This window comes from Colossoma macropomum, unplaced genomic scaffold (genome assembly GCF_904425465.1).
Source record: "Colossoma macropomum unplaced genomic scaffold, Colossoma_macropomum, whole genome shotgun sequence".
NCBI classification, from domain to species: Eukaryota; Metazoa; Chordata; class Actinopteri; order Characiformes; family Serrasalmidae; genus Colossoma; species Colossoma macropomum.
The window spans coordinates 17970505-17988146 of NW_023494794.1; the positions used below are offsets into that span (position 1 = coordinate 17970505).

Below are 17642 nucleotides of genomic sequence, written 5' to 3' on the forward strand. Positions count from 1 at the left end.
TCATGAAAAGAGTCTTTAGATTGATGGATGGAATGTGTTGTATATGGTTCTGCATAGAATATTTTTGTGGTTCTATATAGAACCAGAAAGGGTTCTGCTATAGATATGATGTCAAGCCTGCAACAGTAAAAGCAAGCTTGGTCCGATACAGAGCCATTTTCAAACAAGTTCTACTTAGAACCATATACAACACATTCTCCGTTAGCCTGAAGAACCTTTTCACGATGAAAATAACCATGTAAGCATGCAAATATAGAACTCATGGTTCTAAACACAACCATTCCCTTTATTAAAGAACCCTCGAAGTGCCGTCTTCTTTAAGAGTGAGCTCTCTTCACACCGAAGGGCTTGTGGGTGGGGGCGTGGCCTAGCGCACACACACACACACACACACACACACACGCACACACACACACAAAGCGAGTACACTTCTCTCACTACTCTGAGGTGCTTTGTGGGCGTGCTCGTAGCTCAGGCAGCCACGCCCCCTCCCGCACCACACAGGGAGGCAAAACTGGCTGGAGGAGCGCAGCGCTCCGCCACTGCATCGCCGCAGAAACATGAAGTACGAGCGAGCTCCACTCCAGCTACCGACTCAGCAGCAGCTCCGCCACTAGAGCCGTCCACTCTCAGTCCAGCTTCCGCCGAGGAATCTCTCTTTCTGCCTTTCTCTCTCGCCATCGTCCATAACACACCTCGCGTGCCCGGTACCGACAGCCTTTCTCTCTCTCTCTCCTCCATCGCGTCTCTCTCTCTTTCTCTCCCTCACTCTCTCGGCCCTGAGAGAGAGAGACACCCGCCATGTGCGTGGAGAGCGACGGTTGCGAGCTGGAGGCGTGCAGCAGTTCGGATGAAGTCCGCACGCTCTCCGGGAGCATGAGCGAGGCTCTGAGACCGAGCGCGCGGGAGCTGGGCGCGTGCTCTCCGGGACAGAAATGCGGCGCCGCGCTCATGCGCCTCCGCTCCCCCACCGCCGCCGCCGGCATCCTCAGCTTCGGAAACGTCCTCAACTACATGGACCGATACACTGTAGCCGGTAAGAGCCTCTGCGGTTTCTTTCTCCCTTTGTGTGGCGCGTTGGCGTGCGCGCGCGTTCCGGACCAGTTAGTTCCCTCACACAGTGAGGCAGGTAGAGCCGTATAGTGTAAATAGAAGCTGCTGACATAGACGCGACAGGTTCCCTCAGGAAACCGAGTAAAACGGGGGTTTAGTGCTGTCTGTTTATTCATTAGCTGTGCAGTGTGTAAAGGCTCGTGTTCTAAAGTTGCTGACAGACTCGACAGGTTCCCCCAGAGAACGTACCTGGTTTTTAGTGGTCTGTTTTCATATATTACTCACCGGGATGGCTTTTGGGTTCCTCAACTAGAGATACTCATATAGACCTGACAGTTTACTGCAGGAGGCTGATTAAAAGAACAGTTTACCTCAGGAAACTGACTGTTTTTTTAGTGCTATATTCAGATTCTGATGAGTTGTGGTCTCGTCTTTGAAAGTGATTGACTTGGACTTGACAGTTTGCCTCAGGAGAATGATTTAAACTGGATTTAGTGTGGTCTGTTTCGTTCATTACCGCTTTTGGTGGCTTTAGGAAGGGAGCTGATTAAAACCGTTTTTTTGCTGTCAACACTATTTTAGTGTTGTCTGTTTTCATATATTACAGATTTTGAAGGGCTCCTCAGTAGTCTGACAAACCTGACAGTCTACCTCAGGGAACTGATTAAACGGTTTTTAGTGCTGTTTTCATGTATATTCAGATTTGGATGAATTATGCTCTCGTTCTCTGAAGCAATTGACTTGGACTTAGTTTACCTCAGGAAAATGATTAAACTGGCTTTTAGTGTTTTTTTTTTTTTTCATTAGCTTTGCAGTGTTTGGTTCGTGCTCACTGACACACTTGACAGGTTCCCTCAGAAAAGGCACGTAATTAGGCTGTTTTTTTAGTGTTGTGCTTTCATACATTTACAGGTTTTGATTGTTTATGAGTTCCTTCTCTAAAGCAACTGACATGTATTTGATAGTTTACCTGATTAAACTGATTAAAACTGTTTTTCAGTGTTGTCTGTTTTCCTATATTAGAGCTTGCTTTAAAGATTCGCGCTCTAAAGCTGACAGACCTGACAGTTTACCTCAGAAAATTGATTAAAACTGTTTTTTTTAGAGTTGTCTGTTTTCATACATTCACGAACTCTAAAGCTACTGACACAGAATAGTCAGTTTACCTCAGGAAACTGATTAAAACGGAACTGTAGTGTCGACTGTTTTCACACATTGCAGGTATTGATGCCATTAAGTCTCAGGTGATTTAATCACCGACGCTAAGCGGTAAAGAGGGTGAAACATTAACTAAACGACGTGACTGACTGAAAGTTTTAATAATGGCCTGAACGCTGTAGAAAATGAGCTGCTTTTTATTAATGGCGCTAATTGTTCTGGTTAATGCTACTGGTTTATTAAGGAAAAACCTAACAGAGAGGCTCTGACAGTCCAGTGTGAACTAAACGTGCACAGCCCTGTTGTGTCACCGCTCAGCTTATGTGTACAACAGACTTTTAATTTGGCTCCTTTAAACGGCAAAATGAATTGCAGCTTGGAGTTTCCATTCGTGTGAATGAGTTGTACTCGCCTTCTGAGTGTGGGCGAGAACCATTTTGTAGCCTGAGAGAAGCAGGATTCCTACAAGAGTTTCTCTCCTGGCGATGTTTGTGAGCGTTTGTAAAGATTGGCGAGATTTTTCAGTCACTGTTTAATTCATAAAACGTCCAGGATAAATAAGAGAATCACGGCCGTTTTAGTCAGTGAGTTTATTCGGCGCTGGAGCCAATTAGGTCCGGAGGTCTGAAGCTTCTTGGCCATCATTGGTGCAGACAGCCATGTTTCCATAGAAACTAGCCCGGAGTTGGCCAATTACTCTGCATCAAATGCGAGTAAACTTTGCACAGGCGTTTAGGTGCGTTTTGGCAGGAGGTTTTCTCTCAGAAAACTCTTTTATTGTGGTGGTTTTAACGCGTTAACTGACCATGAGGGATGATCTGAGAAGTGGATAATCTCGGGCGACACGTCAGCTGGCGTTTTGCCCTCACACACCCCACCAGGAGCAATTTTCATGAATAACTAATGGACTAATTTGAAAGCAATGAGGAAGAAAAGCCACCATGGTTTGCAGTTGGGCCATCATTTATGAATGCAGGATTTAACCCTGCTATGCCACATGATATTATACACAATCATTTTATTCTATTTTATGAGTAATATGTCTTTTTTGTGTCTGATCCTTCTTTGGGCACTGTGAACTGCAATTTTCTTTTAGTTTCAAAATGACTGAGGGTATAAACATTGAATTATTCATAAATATTTAAAGTAGTGTGTAAATGCATTCGCTAATGGTCTGGCCCAGGCTACCGTCAGGGCTAAACGTTATGTTGCAATGGCAGGGCAAGGCAGCTCTGCAGCGTCCATGCTTGGAGCTTTCTCTCCGCACACTCGGCTTTCTGGACAAGAAGTGGTTAAACACAGCGCTGCAGAAAGAGCGCAGTGCTGCTTAGCAAAGCCCTGAAGGTGCACTGCTGGAGAATAACTAACACATAATGCAGACCCATCAGCCTGAGCCTTACTGCTATAAATGGTTCTAAATCAGCTGTGGAATTAACCATGTTAGTTGTGTGGTCCTATTGTAGTTCATACTTGGAATTCAGAAATATATAACTACATGCTTTTGTAATCCAAAATAGGATCAAGCTTTAGATAACAGGAGTAATGACTAGCTGTGGCTGTAAAAAGGTTAGAAGCAAAGCTTTTTTCCATTTAGCTGGATCCTCTTGGATAGACTGCAGTACTAAAGCACTGAAGATGATCAGAGCAGGCTGAGCGCTGCATTACATAAGATTTCCCCAAGACGATCCCACTGTGAGAATTGTGTGCGCCCGCACTAAACAAAGTGTTGATATACAATTTGTCTTATCCAAGTATCTGAAAGCTGGTCTTGGCTTATCTCAGGTAGTTCAAAAACACAGGCACACAAACTCCTCTCACAGATAAGAATGACGAACGTGGAATGGCTGAAACAATACGTGATGACTGTCCTTTCATTCATTTCATTTCCTTTTGTCTCATTGTTTGTTTATGTAGACTCTGTGTACAGTTTTTTTTTATAATGATATAGTTTGTTGTAGCTCTTTACAGTTTTGGATACTCGTGTAAAGACAAAGGAGAGAAAGAGAGAATGTGGATATGTGTATTGGGGCTTTTTATTGTATTTACTCATAGTCTTTATTCACTATTAATAGTATTTTGTCTTGGCCGTTAATGGAAGCACCAATTTCTCCAAGAGAAAATCATTATATTTGCGAGTACCAGAAAAGCTATTCTGAGGAAGAGAGGTGAAAGAAGGAAAGACGTATAGAGGAGAGAAGGGGAAAACGAGAGAGAGGGATATCGTGTTTATGTATTTATTTGTTTGCTATTTGAATTTTTTGTTGTCTATTTATGGAATTTCACCATTACAGGTTCCTCATATATGTAAGTGTACTTAAGAGAGAGATACTGTGGATATGTATATTTGTTGATATACTTTTTGGCTGTATATTATATTTATTTATGTTTATTTGTTTACTATTAGTATTCTATATTGTTCGTTTACATAAGGACCAGACAAATTTCTCAGATATGCAAGTGTATTCAGCCAGTAAAGTGATATTGAGAGAGAGAAAGAGAGAGAGAGCTGTATGTTGTAGACTGCAGGGAGATTGCAGCAGTAGCAGAAGAAGGTGTGTGAGTGTGTGTGAGTGTAGGCTGCAGCTGTGTAGTACACGCTGTACAGAGCGAAGGGGTTCTCCTCTGCACTTTACAGCCCAGCTCTGCATGCATTATTCATGAGCTGTGTGTGTACATGCGTGTTCGAGCTGACACAGCCGTCCTGCAGTGCTGAGGCTGACCACTCATCGGTCCACATGGTCAGTGAAAACTCCACCCCATCCCTGTTCAGTCGTCTCCACTGCAGTCAGGCTGACAAAAGCATTGTGGAATTGAGCCGTGTGCGCAGGTGTCTGAGATGGGGTTGGAAGAGGGGCTTTAGGGGTAATTTAGAGGTAATCCCGACCTCTTGCCCACATCACCACATTGCTGGGAAAACGATGATGGATTGCCCCGGATAAATAGAGGGGATGTCATCTTTCCGGCTCACCGTGATGAGGTCATATGTGGGCAATTTTTTGTTTGGCTGTGTGTGTTCCTCCACCAGTGTGTGTAAACAGAAGAGCACAAAGACACATAAGTATTCCATCCCCCCCACACGCATACTGCATACAGTCATGTGCAAATCTTGATTTCATTCAAATATGACTCTTCAAGAAACTATTCAGTGAATCATGAATTCTTTTCCAACTATTTCACCATGATTTGATCCAGTTATTTTGGTTCAGTTTTTTAAAAATACACTAAAAACACGAAGTGACTGGAGGAAGGATTTACAATGTAGTGGAATATAGACAATCAGAACAATAGGCTTAGCATTTTTATGTGTTTATATGGTTGAAAATAGCCCCAGAAATGTATTTTGGTCGAACAATGGTTGCATACGTTATTGAAGATTAGGTAACACTTTACTGAAGGGCAGTGTTCATAAAGATACATACATAAGCCTTTCAGAGGCCGAGAATTGACATAAACCTACATAACCTTTTATAAAGGCTTATTTCAACAAGCATCAGTTGTTGTAACACTAGCTTAGGTGAAATGACATGAAAACAGACAAAACCAGCATATATGACAACTTGTCTGTTGGAATAAGCCTTTATAAAAGGTTATGTATTTTTATGTCAGTTCTCAGTAAAAGGTTTATGTAGGTGTCGTATATGAATGTTGCCCTTTAGTAAAATGTTACCAAATATTATTACAGCCTATTCAGTTTCATTCCAACATTCCAAGATCTGTGCAGCTGAATCGCCACTGTCTGTGCATCCTGGTGAACTGATGCATTTTTTCATCTTTAATATTCAGGACACACAGTGGAATAAGCACACACCCACTCTCCTGCTGGCCACGCACAGTCACACACATTGTACATCATCAAGTCCAAAAGCAGTAAAGCTCTTATTGGCTCAAGCTGTTATTTCATACAACAAAAGAAAGCGCTGATGGTGGCCACCAACAGACATTGCCAAAAAAACAAAAACCCTACATGAGATTTTAGCAATTTAACAGTCATATCCCTTTACTGCCCATATTATTTTTTTTACGAGGAATTTCTTCAAAAACTGAGACACTTTACAAGCTGTGACAGCGGCGGAAAAAAAGCAATTAAAGCAGATCCTGCCGCTCCCGCCACTGCAGATCCTGCATGGGGGGATTTTTCCTCAAACGGATCCCTTGGCAGCAGCCAGGTTCTCCCATCTGTATCAGCTAAAACCAAATACAAAATGCAGCCTTAAAAATAAGAAGAAAAAAAAGGAAAAAGGGAAAGTGCATGGAATATCCGTTGTGGCTTTTTGGCCTGTGGTTTTGGCCCAGTTTCTGTGTTTAATTAGTACATGTTAGGGATGAGGGTACACTGAGGTTCTAATTTGGCCCCTGACTGCAAGGATGGTAAACACAACTAACACAAGTCTGTTTTTAGGAAGGAAATGAAGTGTTTTCAGGCTGGTAAAGAAATCGCTGTAGGTTATTTACGTTGTGTGCGTGTTGAGCAGTGAGGTTGGGTGTGTGCTGTGTTTGCCATAATTCGGGCCTGACTGCTTACAGTGTCAGAACAGCCCTTTAGACAGCCCTTGCTTGTCTGTCAGAGCCAATAGTATCTGATAAAAATACCCCCAAGTTTTGATGTCTCTTCATATGAGTATAACATCTCTGTAAAGATATTGTAGCCGTGTACTCTATTAGTTCACTGTAGATATTGGAATTGTGGGCTGTGGCTGAAATCCGCTGTTTTTCATGCCCATATCTGCCGATGCCAATAGTGATACCTAAACATTTATAACAATGCAGAACTTGGGACTAAATTAACCTGAATTAGCACTACAGGGAAATGTAACATGTATTTCTGTAGGGTTACAAATGCAGAAAAATGAATAAAATACTGCCCATAAACATCCTTTTCCAGAGTACTATAAATACATCATCATCAGTTTGAAGTATATGCCAAATCTAAACATCTGTTAATGCAGAAGCAGATAATTTTTAAGCAATTAATTGCTGATATAGATATGATTCCGACACCATCGTGCATCCTTTATGAACTGCCTTGTGTGCATGAACAGCACCTGTCAAAATTTTGACATCACCTTGCTTTTCCAAAGGTTTTTTATGACTTTTAATACAGAATTTTCTTTGTTGGTGTGCAAACGTGGATTTATTTCTTCCACACATGTAAACATTTGTGACAGTGCTACCTTGGGAATAATACCAAAGCCCACACATCCCTCTGTTGTAATGTCAGCAGTAGGGATGCGCACAGATACTTAACCATTTGAGGTGATGTTATTTGAATACTGAAATCACTATTCGGGCATTTGTTACATTTCATTGTGGGAAGACAGACAAAATATACAGGCCAACACTTCAGTGAGATGCCAATTTTATGTTTTAACAAAACTGTAAAATGTGGCAAATTTTTGCAAGTAGTATTTGCAAGTTATAATACACTTTTCTACTATAAATCACAAGTACCTTAACATGGGTGTGTTGCCAAGAATGCGTTGTTAAGGATGTAACTGACAAGGCATTTTGTTTTTTTTTTTTGCTAACAGGGCTAAACCACTTACTCTAGCTCATGTTTGCCAGAAACAGTGAAAATATATTTCTCCAAAAAACTAACATGTTGGCACGTCGTCCACTGAGGAGAAATCCATCAATAAGAACACGACAAGTCCTCTTTCGCATCCAGTGTTGTACCAGTTAGCTGTGTTAGCTTGTCTGAGGCCTCCGTTACTCATCTGATATAAAAACATACCAGTTACCCTCGGCTAGTTTTGAATAATAAAACATGTTTTAACATGTACCCCTCCGTGTGCTGCTGTTTGTGCAACACAACTGCAGGCATCTAAAAAGCCAAGACTACAACCCTACATTAATTTCAGGCAATATCTGATTTTTTTCCCCCTTTTTCGCGGTTATCTGATTATCCAATCTTTAACCGTTACGGATGCTCAACTATCAAAATTAGACAGCAGTCAGAATTAATCACTAAGCACTAATCAACGCCAAAACCTTTGAGGGGTTCAACCTACCTTTGGACCAAAAGTTTCAATACATGCTTTAAACAGTAGACACTGATGAACAGCTGAATGCTACAAAATAGGCCAAAGTATTAATGATAACCTAATGTAGTTTTTGTTTACTTCTTCTTACTTAACTGAAAAGTAAGAGGTCATAAAATTCATTCAAACATTACGTTGAAAATATCAACAGAAACTAAGGTGTCTGCAAATCTCACGAGCTGGGTTTTTTATGTTGTGGTCAGGCTGAGGCAGACATATAGAGAAGTTTTCATGTGTGTGCTTGCAAGACAGATGCAGATTTACGACAGGCTGGCTGATCTGCGCCCTCTGTCCTCTTCATTTCCCCATTGGCCCATTAGAACGATCCCCACTATCGCTCTCTCTCTCCATCACTGCCTCTCTATCTTGCTGCCCGACACGACCTCCAGCAAGGCAGACACATCAAACTGATGGAGCTGAGGTGGCGAACTATTTAACTTGATTACATTTGCGGTTCGGCTCCAGCAGCTTCTGCCCTTTTGGCTGGACCGTCTGCCAGACAGACAACACTGAGCCCCAGATTATCATCCAGACAGGGATTAGAACATCAGAAGGAGGTGCAGACGGAGGCCACTTTAAGTTATTTGATCTATAGACCCCTCATTTCCTCCTATGTAGCCTAGCTGTCACTCTGAAAAAGGCAGATTGACTAGTACTTAAAGCATTATAATCTGGATTTTGGGTTGCAGTAGATTAGGGGTTTCTTAAGGTATCTGTGGAATGAGAGTATTCATTCTCAACAGAGGGCTTAATTAGGCTGGGTGTGATGGCTAATCCAGCAGCCTGAAGAGTTACCTGAAGGAAAAATGGGCAAGTCTTCTGTCTGACACACACACACACACACACACACAAAGAGAAGGAAGGAAGCCTTTTCTCCTTTGTTACTGTGCTTTGCTGCATTTTTCTCCTATACAAGATCATCCAGTCCAACTGCTGTCTCTTATAACACTGCCGCACACTCAGAGCAAACCCCCTTATAGCCATACCTGCATTTACCAAATGTCTTCATTATGAGGAAGAAAAGAATGAAAACCTGTCAGGTCATTATTCATACTAAGGAAGAAGCTGGAATGAACATGAAATGCACCCTAGGAGTAATAAACAGCTGTTCTTGTGTATGGCAAGGTTTTCTTAATCTAAAAGTAACAGCGAAAAAGTTTGTCCCCAAAATTCTGATGGGCAGTGTACACTCATGTTCACACGCTGGCTGTGATCTGCAGTCCTGTTCCTGCTGCAGTGAGTTGAGAGGGCGATAATGCCTATCAGCACCCGCAAGGCGCTTCTCTGTTCTGCACACACATAGCAACACACCAGCAATGTTACGTCACACCACTCACCCCTCCACTCCACTGCCAGAACAACCATGAATCAAGTGCCTCAGTAAGAGTGCTGAACTAAGATCAGCAACAGCTTTATTACTATCCATTATGGCAGTAAAAGCGAGTTAAAACTGTTCCTGAATCAGCACTCAGTGACTTTCCATGAATATGGACCCAGGATTTTTCTTATTTTTGGTGGAAAAAAATTTGATATCATGATGCTAATGTTGGGACTCACTCACGAGCTGTTCATAGGAAGAAATTTCTTCTTAAAACCCACTTATGCAGTTTTCACAAAGATTTTGACATTCACCAATATTTACTTATTTGGGATTTGTTCATAGGTAAGAACGGCATCTACACACTCAAGAGCACAAAGGTACGAACAATTCTGCAGCTTAAAAACACGCCATGAATTTAACATAGACTATTTCTTAGGACCTTCCTCAAGAACAGGTTTAAAAAAAAAACTTAGGAATATATTGGTGAATGAGGCCCATTGTGAATATCTTCATATACGGTATCATGATATTTAGCTTTTCTGAGGCTTGCTAACAAGTTAGACTAGACACAAATCACCAGTAAACAGTAGTGACAAAATGTTAAATATAAGATGATTATCATTTATGTTCAGTGCAATAAGAAACGCAGAAAACTATAACAAATGGCTAAAATAAATAAGACATAATGGCTTAATGGGCTAACATCCAATCAGCTCCTTGTTATTTTTCACTTGTTATTTTAATTCTACAGCTAGACTATATTCACAAGGACATTTTGGTATCTCTTGCCAAAAGGACAGCAGACACCAGCGCATGACAGTGTGTAAAAGCTAAACTTTTGACAGAGCACAGTCTAATTTACCAATGAGTCAGCCAGTAGGAGACGGTGTGGGGTGGGACTTCAGTCAGTCCTGTTGATTTTAAACAACATGGAGGAGAAACTAACTGCGGCTGTTGATTAACATCCAGAGCTGTACAGTACAGCTCTAATGATATAGTACAACATTGACTGCTTTGACTGAAACTTATGTGTTTTTGCTTCCTTTGATAAAAGGAGCAGCAACAGCTAGTAGTGTTTGCTGAGGACCTTTCATGTGTGTATGAGTTTCCTGCTTGCACTGATCTCTGCCCACAATCAACCCACAACAAACCAGCAATGCGTATTTAAATTGTTTAAATTTTCTTTAAATGGATATCTTGTAAACACCACCTTGGTCTTAGTCTGTTTTTATAAAGCAATATATTGTGTAATTTATCATAATAAAGATAGCAATCATATTGTATTTTTTCTTCTTTTTTTGATCTTAACAAATGTATGTATGGCACAGACTGGACAGACAAATTTCCTCTCCTAAGACTAAGAATGTAATCTAAGCTAATATCAACTATTTCTCATCATAGTGAATCAGATCGGGGGTGCATTCCTTCATTATGAAGAGCAAAAAGAAATGTGAAATTGAAAAACAGCAAGAAATAAATAGATAGAGATAGAAAAAGGGAAAAACACACCTAACTGACAACTAGTGCCCACAGAACTGTGAACCAGTTATCAAAGCAGCCGGTTTTTGAAATATCCCAGCTACAAATTGGCAGCCTGAGTCAGAATTAAACTTTGAGGTCGGCCTCAGTCACTTCAGACTTGGCTGTCGCCTCCTACTTTTTCTTTTCTCTCTTTATCTTTACTACCCGCATATTAAAGGGCTCCCAAACAACAAAAGCACTGGAACTGTTAAAAAAAAAGGCTAAGTAATTGAGTTTTATGGAGCTGTCTAGCTTTTCTTAAACCCTCCCCTACAACAAATGGCTTTCATTCCTGCTGAAGTTTATTTCCATATGCCTGCAAATGGTTCTCAAGGCTCAGTAACCCGCTGACTTCCTTTTAGAACTGGGTGTAAAACTTTGGGCTATGGTGCTGTTATACTACTTAATATGAATTTGTATGTTAAAAGCTTAAGTGTGCTTGTATGTCAAGTTTGGATTTTTAATGCTAGCTGCTACTGTAGAAGAATATGCATCAGTGTCTGGGAACAGTTTTGACCTGTTTTCTTTTAATCAGAGCTCTTCCTCCAGTCACAGTTCACTCTGGCTGGGAGATCTTCGTCTTGTGTGTGTGTTTTCGTTGGGTTGTATTTAGCTGACGTTCGGGCCTTGTGAAGCAGGAACGGCTGGAATTAGATGGTGCCTCTTTCCCCCTTTTCCACGACGGGACTTCTCTTGTGGTCGTGGTGGCTATTAGCTTGGCAAGCCACGCTATTTCCGTGACAACCGCCGCTTCCTCTACGGAGATCTAGCCTCGCCCTGAGAGAGAGGGAGACAGAATGGGGAACAGAGTAAAGGAGGGAAGGAAGGAGAGAGAGAAAATGTACTTGTAGAATAACTCATCTTTTGGCCTCATTTTAGGCTTGGCCAGTAAACTGAACAGATATAGCAATCTTCCACCATCACACACATAATACAGGCCATAGGTATGGAAGCAAGCAGTCATTAAAAGAAAAAAAACCAAAAATATATATATATATATGTATATATATATATATATATATATATATATTGAGTCAATTTGTCAACAACAAACACACCCCAATACAGGGATGCAGGAAGTTGTTTTGAGTTGGGGTGCAGAAATTGAAGCATATTTGTGACATATATTGTAACATGCAAAATGATATGCCATTTATACGCCATTTTTTATGCCAAATGAGCTGAATGGTGACTGATTAGATTGTTCATATATGGCACAGTAACAGACAGTGACACGCTCGTAGTCAAACTACATGCTGGAGATTCAACCCCAGAATGCACACTGAGACAGAGATATAATGGTTGGAAAAATTAATGTGGGGCAATTATTACATTAGTTGAATTGTTTTAGTTTAAAAACAATATTAAGCCACTCTGGGGCAAACAACTTACAACTCTGCATAATTTTTACTCTGGACTACACTGTTTATGTTTTAGCAACCCACCGCCCAAAGCTGTCAACAGTTGCTGAGGGAAAGCGATTCAGCTCTGTATAATGAAAATGGAGCATTAATTCTGCACAGCCACTGCAAGTTTTGAGAAAATACAGACTCCCTGTAAAACAAGCACAGTTTAAACAATGCTCAGATAATGAATTTGTGAAAATATTTTTAGCAGTTGCAGTTAGTCCTGAAATCTGGGGGTGCTGCAGCCCCCACAGTGACCCCCACATCTCTTGTCCCTGACACACATTTTTGACGTCTAGTTTGACCAAAGTTTCCATTGGTCTGAAGTGATGTACTCTTACGTGTCATATGAAAAAAACTTTCACGTTTTGTTGATAAGATTTCCTAACTTTTTAATTCTTACAAACTCTTAGTTTAATACATGATTCACTGTATAAAGCTTTCAGGAGCTTTTAAATGTGGGAGCTGCAATAAAAATTTGCAGTAGAATAATTATTTTTTGCAAAGTTAGCATAGCTCCTACATATACACAGATGCATGACAGCCACTGGAAGATATTCCACCCTGTCCTGTTGTGGACATGTATGGCCAAAACCCCCAGCCTCTCAAAGGCTCTGAAGCAGTCTAACAATTCAGTGAACCGTCCTCCAAAAATAAGCCACATTTGAACATTGGCTGCTAGCGTCTTGCTGAAACTGATGTGCGTTTTGTCCAGTATGTTTTGATGAGCTCCTCTTTCACTCAGTCATGCTCTCTAAATGAGGCGCCGCTGTTTCCTTTCCTTCTATAGCAGCGCCCTGCCATGTCTGTTTGAGTTGCGCTGACCCCGATAGCGGGTTTGATGGCTTGCTTTTAGCTCATTGCATGTCCAAACAGATATAGAGCGAGAGTGTCTGCATATGTGTGTGTTTCAGAAAGGCACTTCTCTGATGTGTGTCCATCTGACAGGGTGTGTTTTGGAATGCGTGGCGGCGAGTTTGACGGACAGCTGAGGAACAGGAGAGGGGGCGGACAAGGCGACCCCTGAGGCACACACACACCTGCGTGGTTGGTGTGCCAGAGTATATTAGATCAGTTTCTTCTCACGACTCTTAATGGATCAGAGCTGTACTGACCTTTGACTCCAAACGATGCCTGTAGCACCATGTGTGACACAGACCCCAAATTGGTCCAGTAGGGCCAGAAGCTTAGTTTACGCCTACTGTCACAAGCTTTGTAGTTAAATTTTTCACATTTAGGGTCAGCTAGTGCATTTGTGTAGGAGAAAAAGAGAGGCGGGGGGGGGCTTCACCAGGGGGTGTGTCAAAAACCATGGCAGCACATAGTGTGAACATGACATTTCTGATGTTTCCTACACAAGGACAAACTCAGTAACCCCCATCACCGTTCTTAAAGGAACAGTCTGGCAAAAAAAAGTCCAATTCATGCAATGAAATGGAGTTGATGAGCTATGAGACATGCTTGGTATTCTGCATTTGCATCTTTAGTTTTGCTCTGGAGCTATAAATCAACAAAAGTACAGGCAACATTCAGGCTTCACGTTGCCTGCTGCCTCCTTTTCGTGACTACCATCTGTATAGAAACAAAGTGTCACAAAGTGTTTGAAACCATATTAGCGAGTCTATTTGAGAGTACTTATCAACATGATTTGAGACATGTGTGTGATGATTATGCTAATAGGACTGTATGCTACATTCAGTTAGAACTTGTGACTCAAAATTACCAACCTTCAACTATGAACAAAATTAAAAGAAAACGCTCCGTGAATTTCTTCTTGGAAAGTCGGGATGGTGTTCCCAACTCAAGAGTTCACCCCTTCAAAAGTAGCGCTTCTTGAATTTTGAAATGAAATTTGTTTTAGATCAACATAAAGAGACAGTAGTTAAATCTATCACACTGACTAAAGTTCTCATTTGATCTCATTTGGGGTATGATGTAATTATGTATACCTTTGTACATTTGAAAGGTAATTCAGTCAAATGTCCCTTCTTCTCATCTTACAGAAGGTTGTCAAGTCCCTTGCAGTAGATGCCTGGACCTGAGCCTATATATAAAAATATAAAATATATATATATATATATATATATATATATACACTGTGCGATTTGATTAGATTTGCAGTGACATGAGGGCGGATGATATGTGTGGACAGGATTTATGAGCCGGGCCATTTTTATATAAGCCTACCACACAAGCTCCATAAATACAGCCTCTAAACAAGAAGACATTTGTGGACCAAAAAAATACAGGAATCAAGCTTGGCTTTGTCTTTAAAGTAGCCACTGGAAGCTTTCCACAGTGGCGGTGCTAATATTTAGACTGGCCTTTTCAGCGTGTCTGTGTTTGCTGAGTCTTTATAAAGGAAGGGAACATGTCATCTTTCCTCCCATTCACAAGTGGCTGGGTAAATAATCAACAGTGGGGGTTATGTAATGTGTTTATGCCCCAGCCAAGAGATATCTACATCTGTATATGTGTGGGTGAGTATATGTATTTTTTAAAACTATGCATCTGTTTGTATGGGGAATTTATCGTCTTGCAGTTTTCTGACCTCAGTCGTGCCTTCACATTTTTGTTAGTGTACAGTACTGTGCAAAAATCAGGGACCAACCTTCATGAAGAGGTCAAACCAATCCTTGCACAATGGCCCCTCATCAGATATGACTCTTCTCAGTTTAAAATCATTCAGATGTTGTCCAAAAAAGCGTTAATGAAAAACACATTGCCTACACAATTTGGGTACATCCGTGTGCATTTGTCTGAAGGTGTGTGTTCATGGAACAGAGTGTCATTTTGTTTCTATTGGTGAACACATCGCTGTGTATAGGTGCGTATAATTACACGTTATTAACTCTTCCACATCAAGTTTAAATTCTGGCAATGTGACGTCAAAACCAGTATCACTTCATTACTTGGTCATGATGCTGAAGATGGTTGCTGTCCACCTCTGCTCTATTGTTCTACAGCATTACAGACGGGTGTGCACTGGACAGACTGGCTTACACTGGGGTGTAATATCTCAGGCTGGACAGTCACACCTCAACTTTCCTCCCTGCTTGTATTATTTCAGCATTCCACTGATTCTTTAACTCAACAGGTATTTACTTGGCAATTTTAGAAAGTGGATACAACTTCCATTGTCTGCACATCTAAAAAAGCATGATGCAGGAACACATTAGTATGGGAATATTTCATAAAGCAGGATTTCTCAGTTAGCCAGATAACCTAAGCCCAAATTCAAGCTTCTACAATAGAATAGCTAATAATAAGAAGAAATATTAACATGTATGTATGTATATAGTACTTTTCACAATCACAAGTAAAAGGATGTCCTTACTTGAACCCTAGACATATGATTTAGTTGGTTATTAAGACATAGTTATTCATTTTAAGATATATTATCCAGTAACTATTACAAATTATTTGGTAACCATTATAAAACGTAAGTGTAACTTAGATATATTAGAAATTAAAGCCTAGGGCTACTGGTTCAGAGTTCAAATCACTGAGTCTTAGTGAAATACCTTTCTATGCATGCTTAATGAGTAAACTTCCACAGAAAAACAAATACACCAACACACGCACAAAAAAACTTTTTTTTATCATGCTAAATATTCTCAACGTGAGAATATTACACGTCTGTAGGTGAGCAGTTGGGTTTTTTCTTCCGTGAAGGTGTGTTGCGTTCGTTCTCACAGCTGCGGAATGCAGCGGCGGCAGTGTTTGGAATGCATCAGGCGACGTTTTTGTTTTGCTTTCCCACACAGTCAATTACCTCTAATCTCCACTACCTTCCCACCCATAGTCTTCGCTACAAAAAGACTTTCATCAGTCCAATATTCAGACCAAGTGTCACAGAGCATATCTAAATATAAACAACGTGTTCTGAAAACCACACCCGCTCTCTGCTGCCTGTCATCCTGTCATTCCAACAATGTCCTACCAATGTTCTTTCGTTTTTTTCCGGCAGTGAAATATTAGAGCAGATCATCTTCTACAAGGAAAAGAAAAAACCTAAGACACGTCTCTGTGGCACATGTCCCACGGTACAGAGTTAAACTATAACAGAAGAAAGATGAGCTTTATCTCTAATTCATGAAGGGGAAAGAGAGATGAATGGCAGAGCTGGAGCCGGGCCCTCTGCTGCTTGACACGAGGGCACAGCAAGTGGATCGAAATAGTACTTTCCATAGAGAGGAAATAGATTTAACAAGAAGGGAGTGTGCGCTTGTGTTGACTGGGGTGAGGTGAAGGTTTATGGGGCTACAGTCAATTACATCTACTATAGTAGCCCTTGCCTGTACCCCACATATGTTTCTAATGTGGACGTGGATTCCGCTTGGGCCCCTTCTGAAGCATATGTGCACATCTACTTAGAGACCACCAACACTGCTGCAGATATCGCCTGCTGGTAACTACTATATTCGGATTTATGATGCGCTTGAAAATTGGGTCAGTTTTCCTATTTTTCTCTTCCTCACGCAATTCTAAAATGGGTTAGAAATGGAAGAGGTGGCCTTGTTTCACTGCAGGATTCCACAGTGGGATTTGAACTATGCAACCTATCTCTACTCTGTGTATTGGGAATAGTGACAAACCCACAGCCACAGTTTACACAGGTAATAACAGTGCTGTCTTTCCAAAGAGAGCTGTGGAAGAAATGAGTTATATACCCCAACTAAGTGTTAGACATGGGTTCTTAGTAGGAAACGATGGTTGATTATGGTGCACAACGGTAGGCTTAATGGTTGGGAGTGTTCACGTCAGATCTTTGTGTAGGGATATGACAAAGTTGGTGCCAGACTTTATTACACGTTCCAGAGGCTACTGGCTGGTTTAGCATCATGGTATGTGGATGTCATGGTGTATAGTGTAGAGTAGATGTGACCTTTCTTGCTCTTAGAGATCTACTCTCCAGCAGGGTAGATCGTCAGATGTTCTGGCAGCCCTTGTTAACTTATGGAGTTGAAACAGTCTTGTCAACAAATTCTAACTGGTCATCAGCAACTGATTAACTTAGCATATGACCTACCAGGATGAACCAATACCAGCTTAATCATTTGTATTCACATACTATCAGAGTCTCACTGGATAGTGAAAAGCTAAAACTTTGGACTTATTTGACAACTTTGTCAGCACCTCAAG

The 17642-nt window shown here is 41.1% G+C and overlaps 1 protein-coding gene and 1 long non-coding RNA gene across 3 annotated transcripts in view; one reads left to right on the forward strand and one right to left on the reverse strand.

Moving 5' to 3' along the window:
• Positions 1 to 532: 532 nt before the first annotated feature.
• Positions 533 to 17642, forward strand: part of spns2 (spinster homolog 2 (Drosophila)) — a 114891-nt gene continuing 97781 nt past the window's right edge. Inside the window, exon 1 of the mRNA XM_036580444.1 lies at positions 533 to 1036. Coding sequence (XP_036436337.1) covers positions 802 to 1036 — 235 coding nt within the window. The 5' untranslated portion in view covers positions 533 to 801. The remainder of the gene's footprint in view (positions 1037 to 17642) is intronic.
• Positions 9663 to 17642, reverse strand: part of LOC118814714 — a 39785-nt gene continuing 31805 nt past the window's right edge. For both annotated transcript variants that reach the window (XR_005007755.1, XR_005007754.1), the window contains exon 3: positions 9663 to 11868. This is a non-coding gene — a long non-coding RNA (uncharacterized LOC118814714). The remainder of the gene's footprint in view (positions 11869 to 17642) is intronic.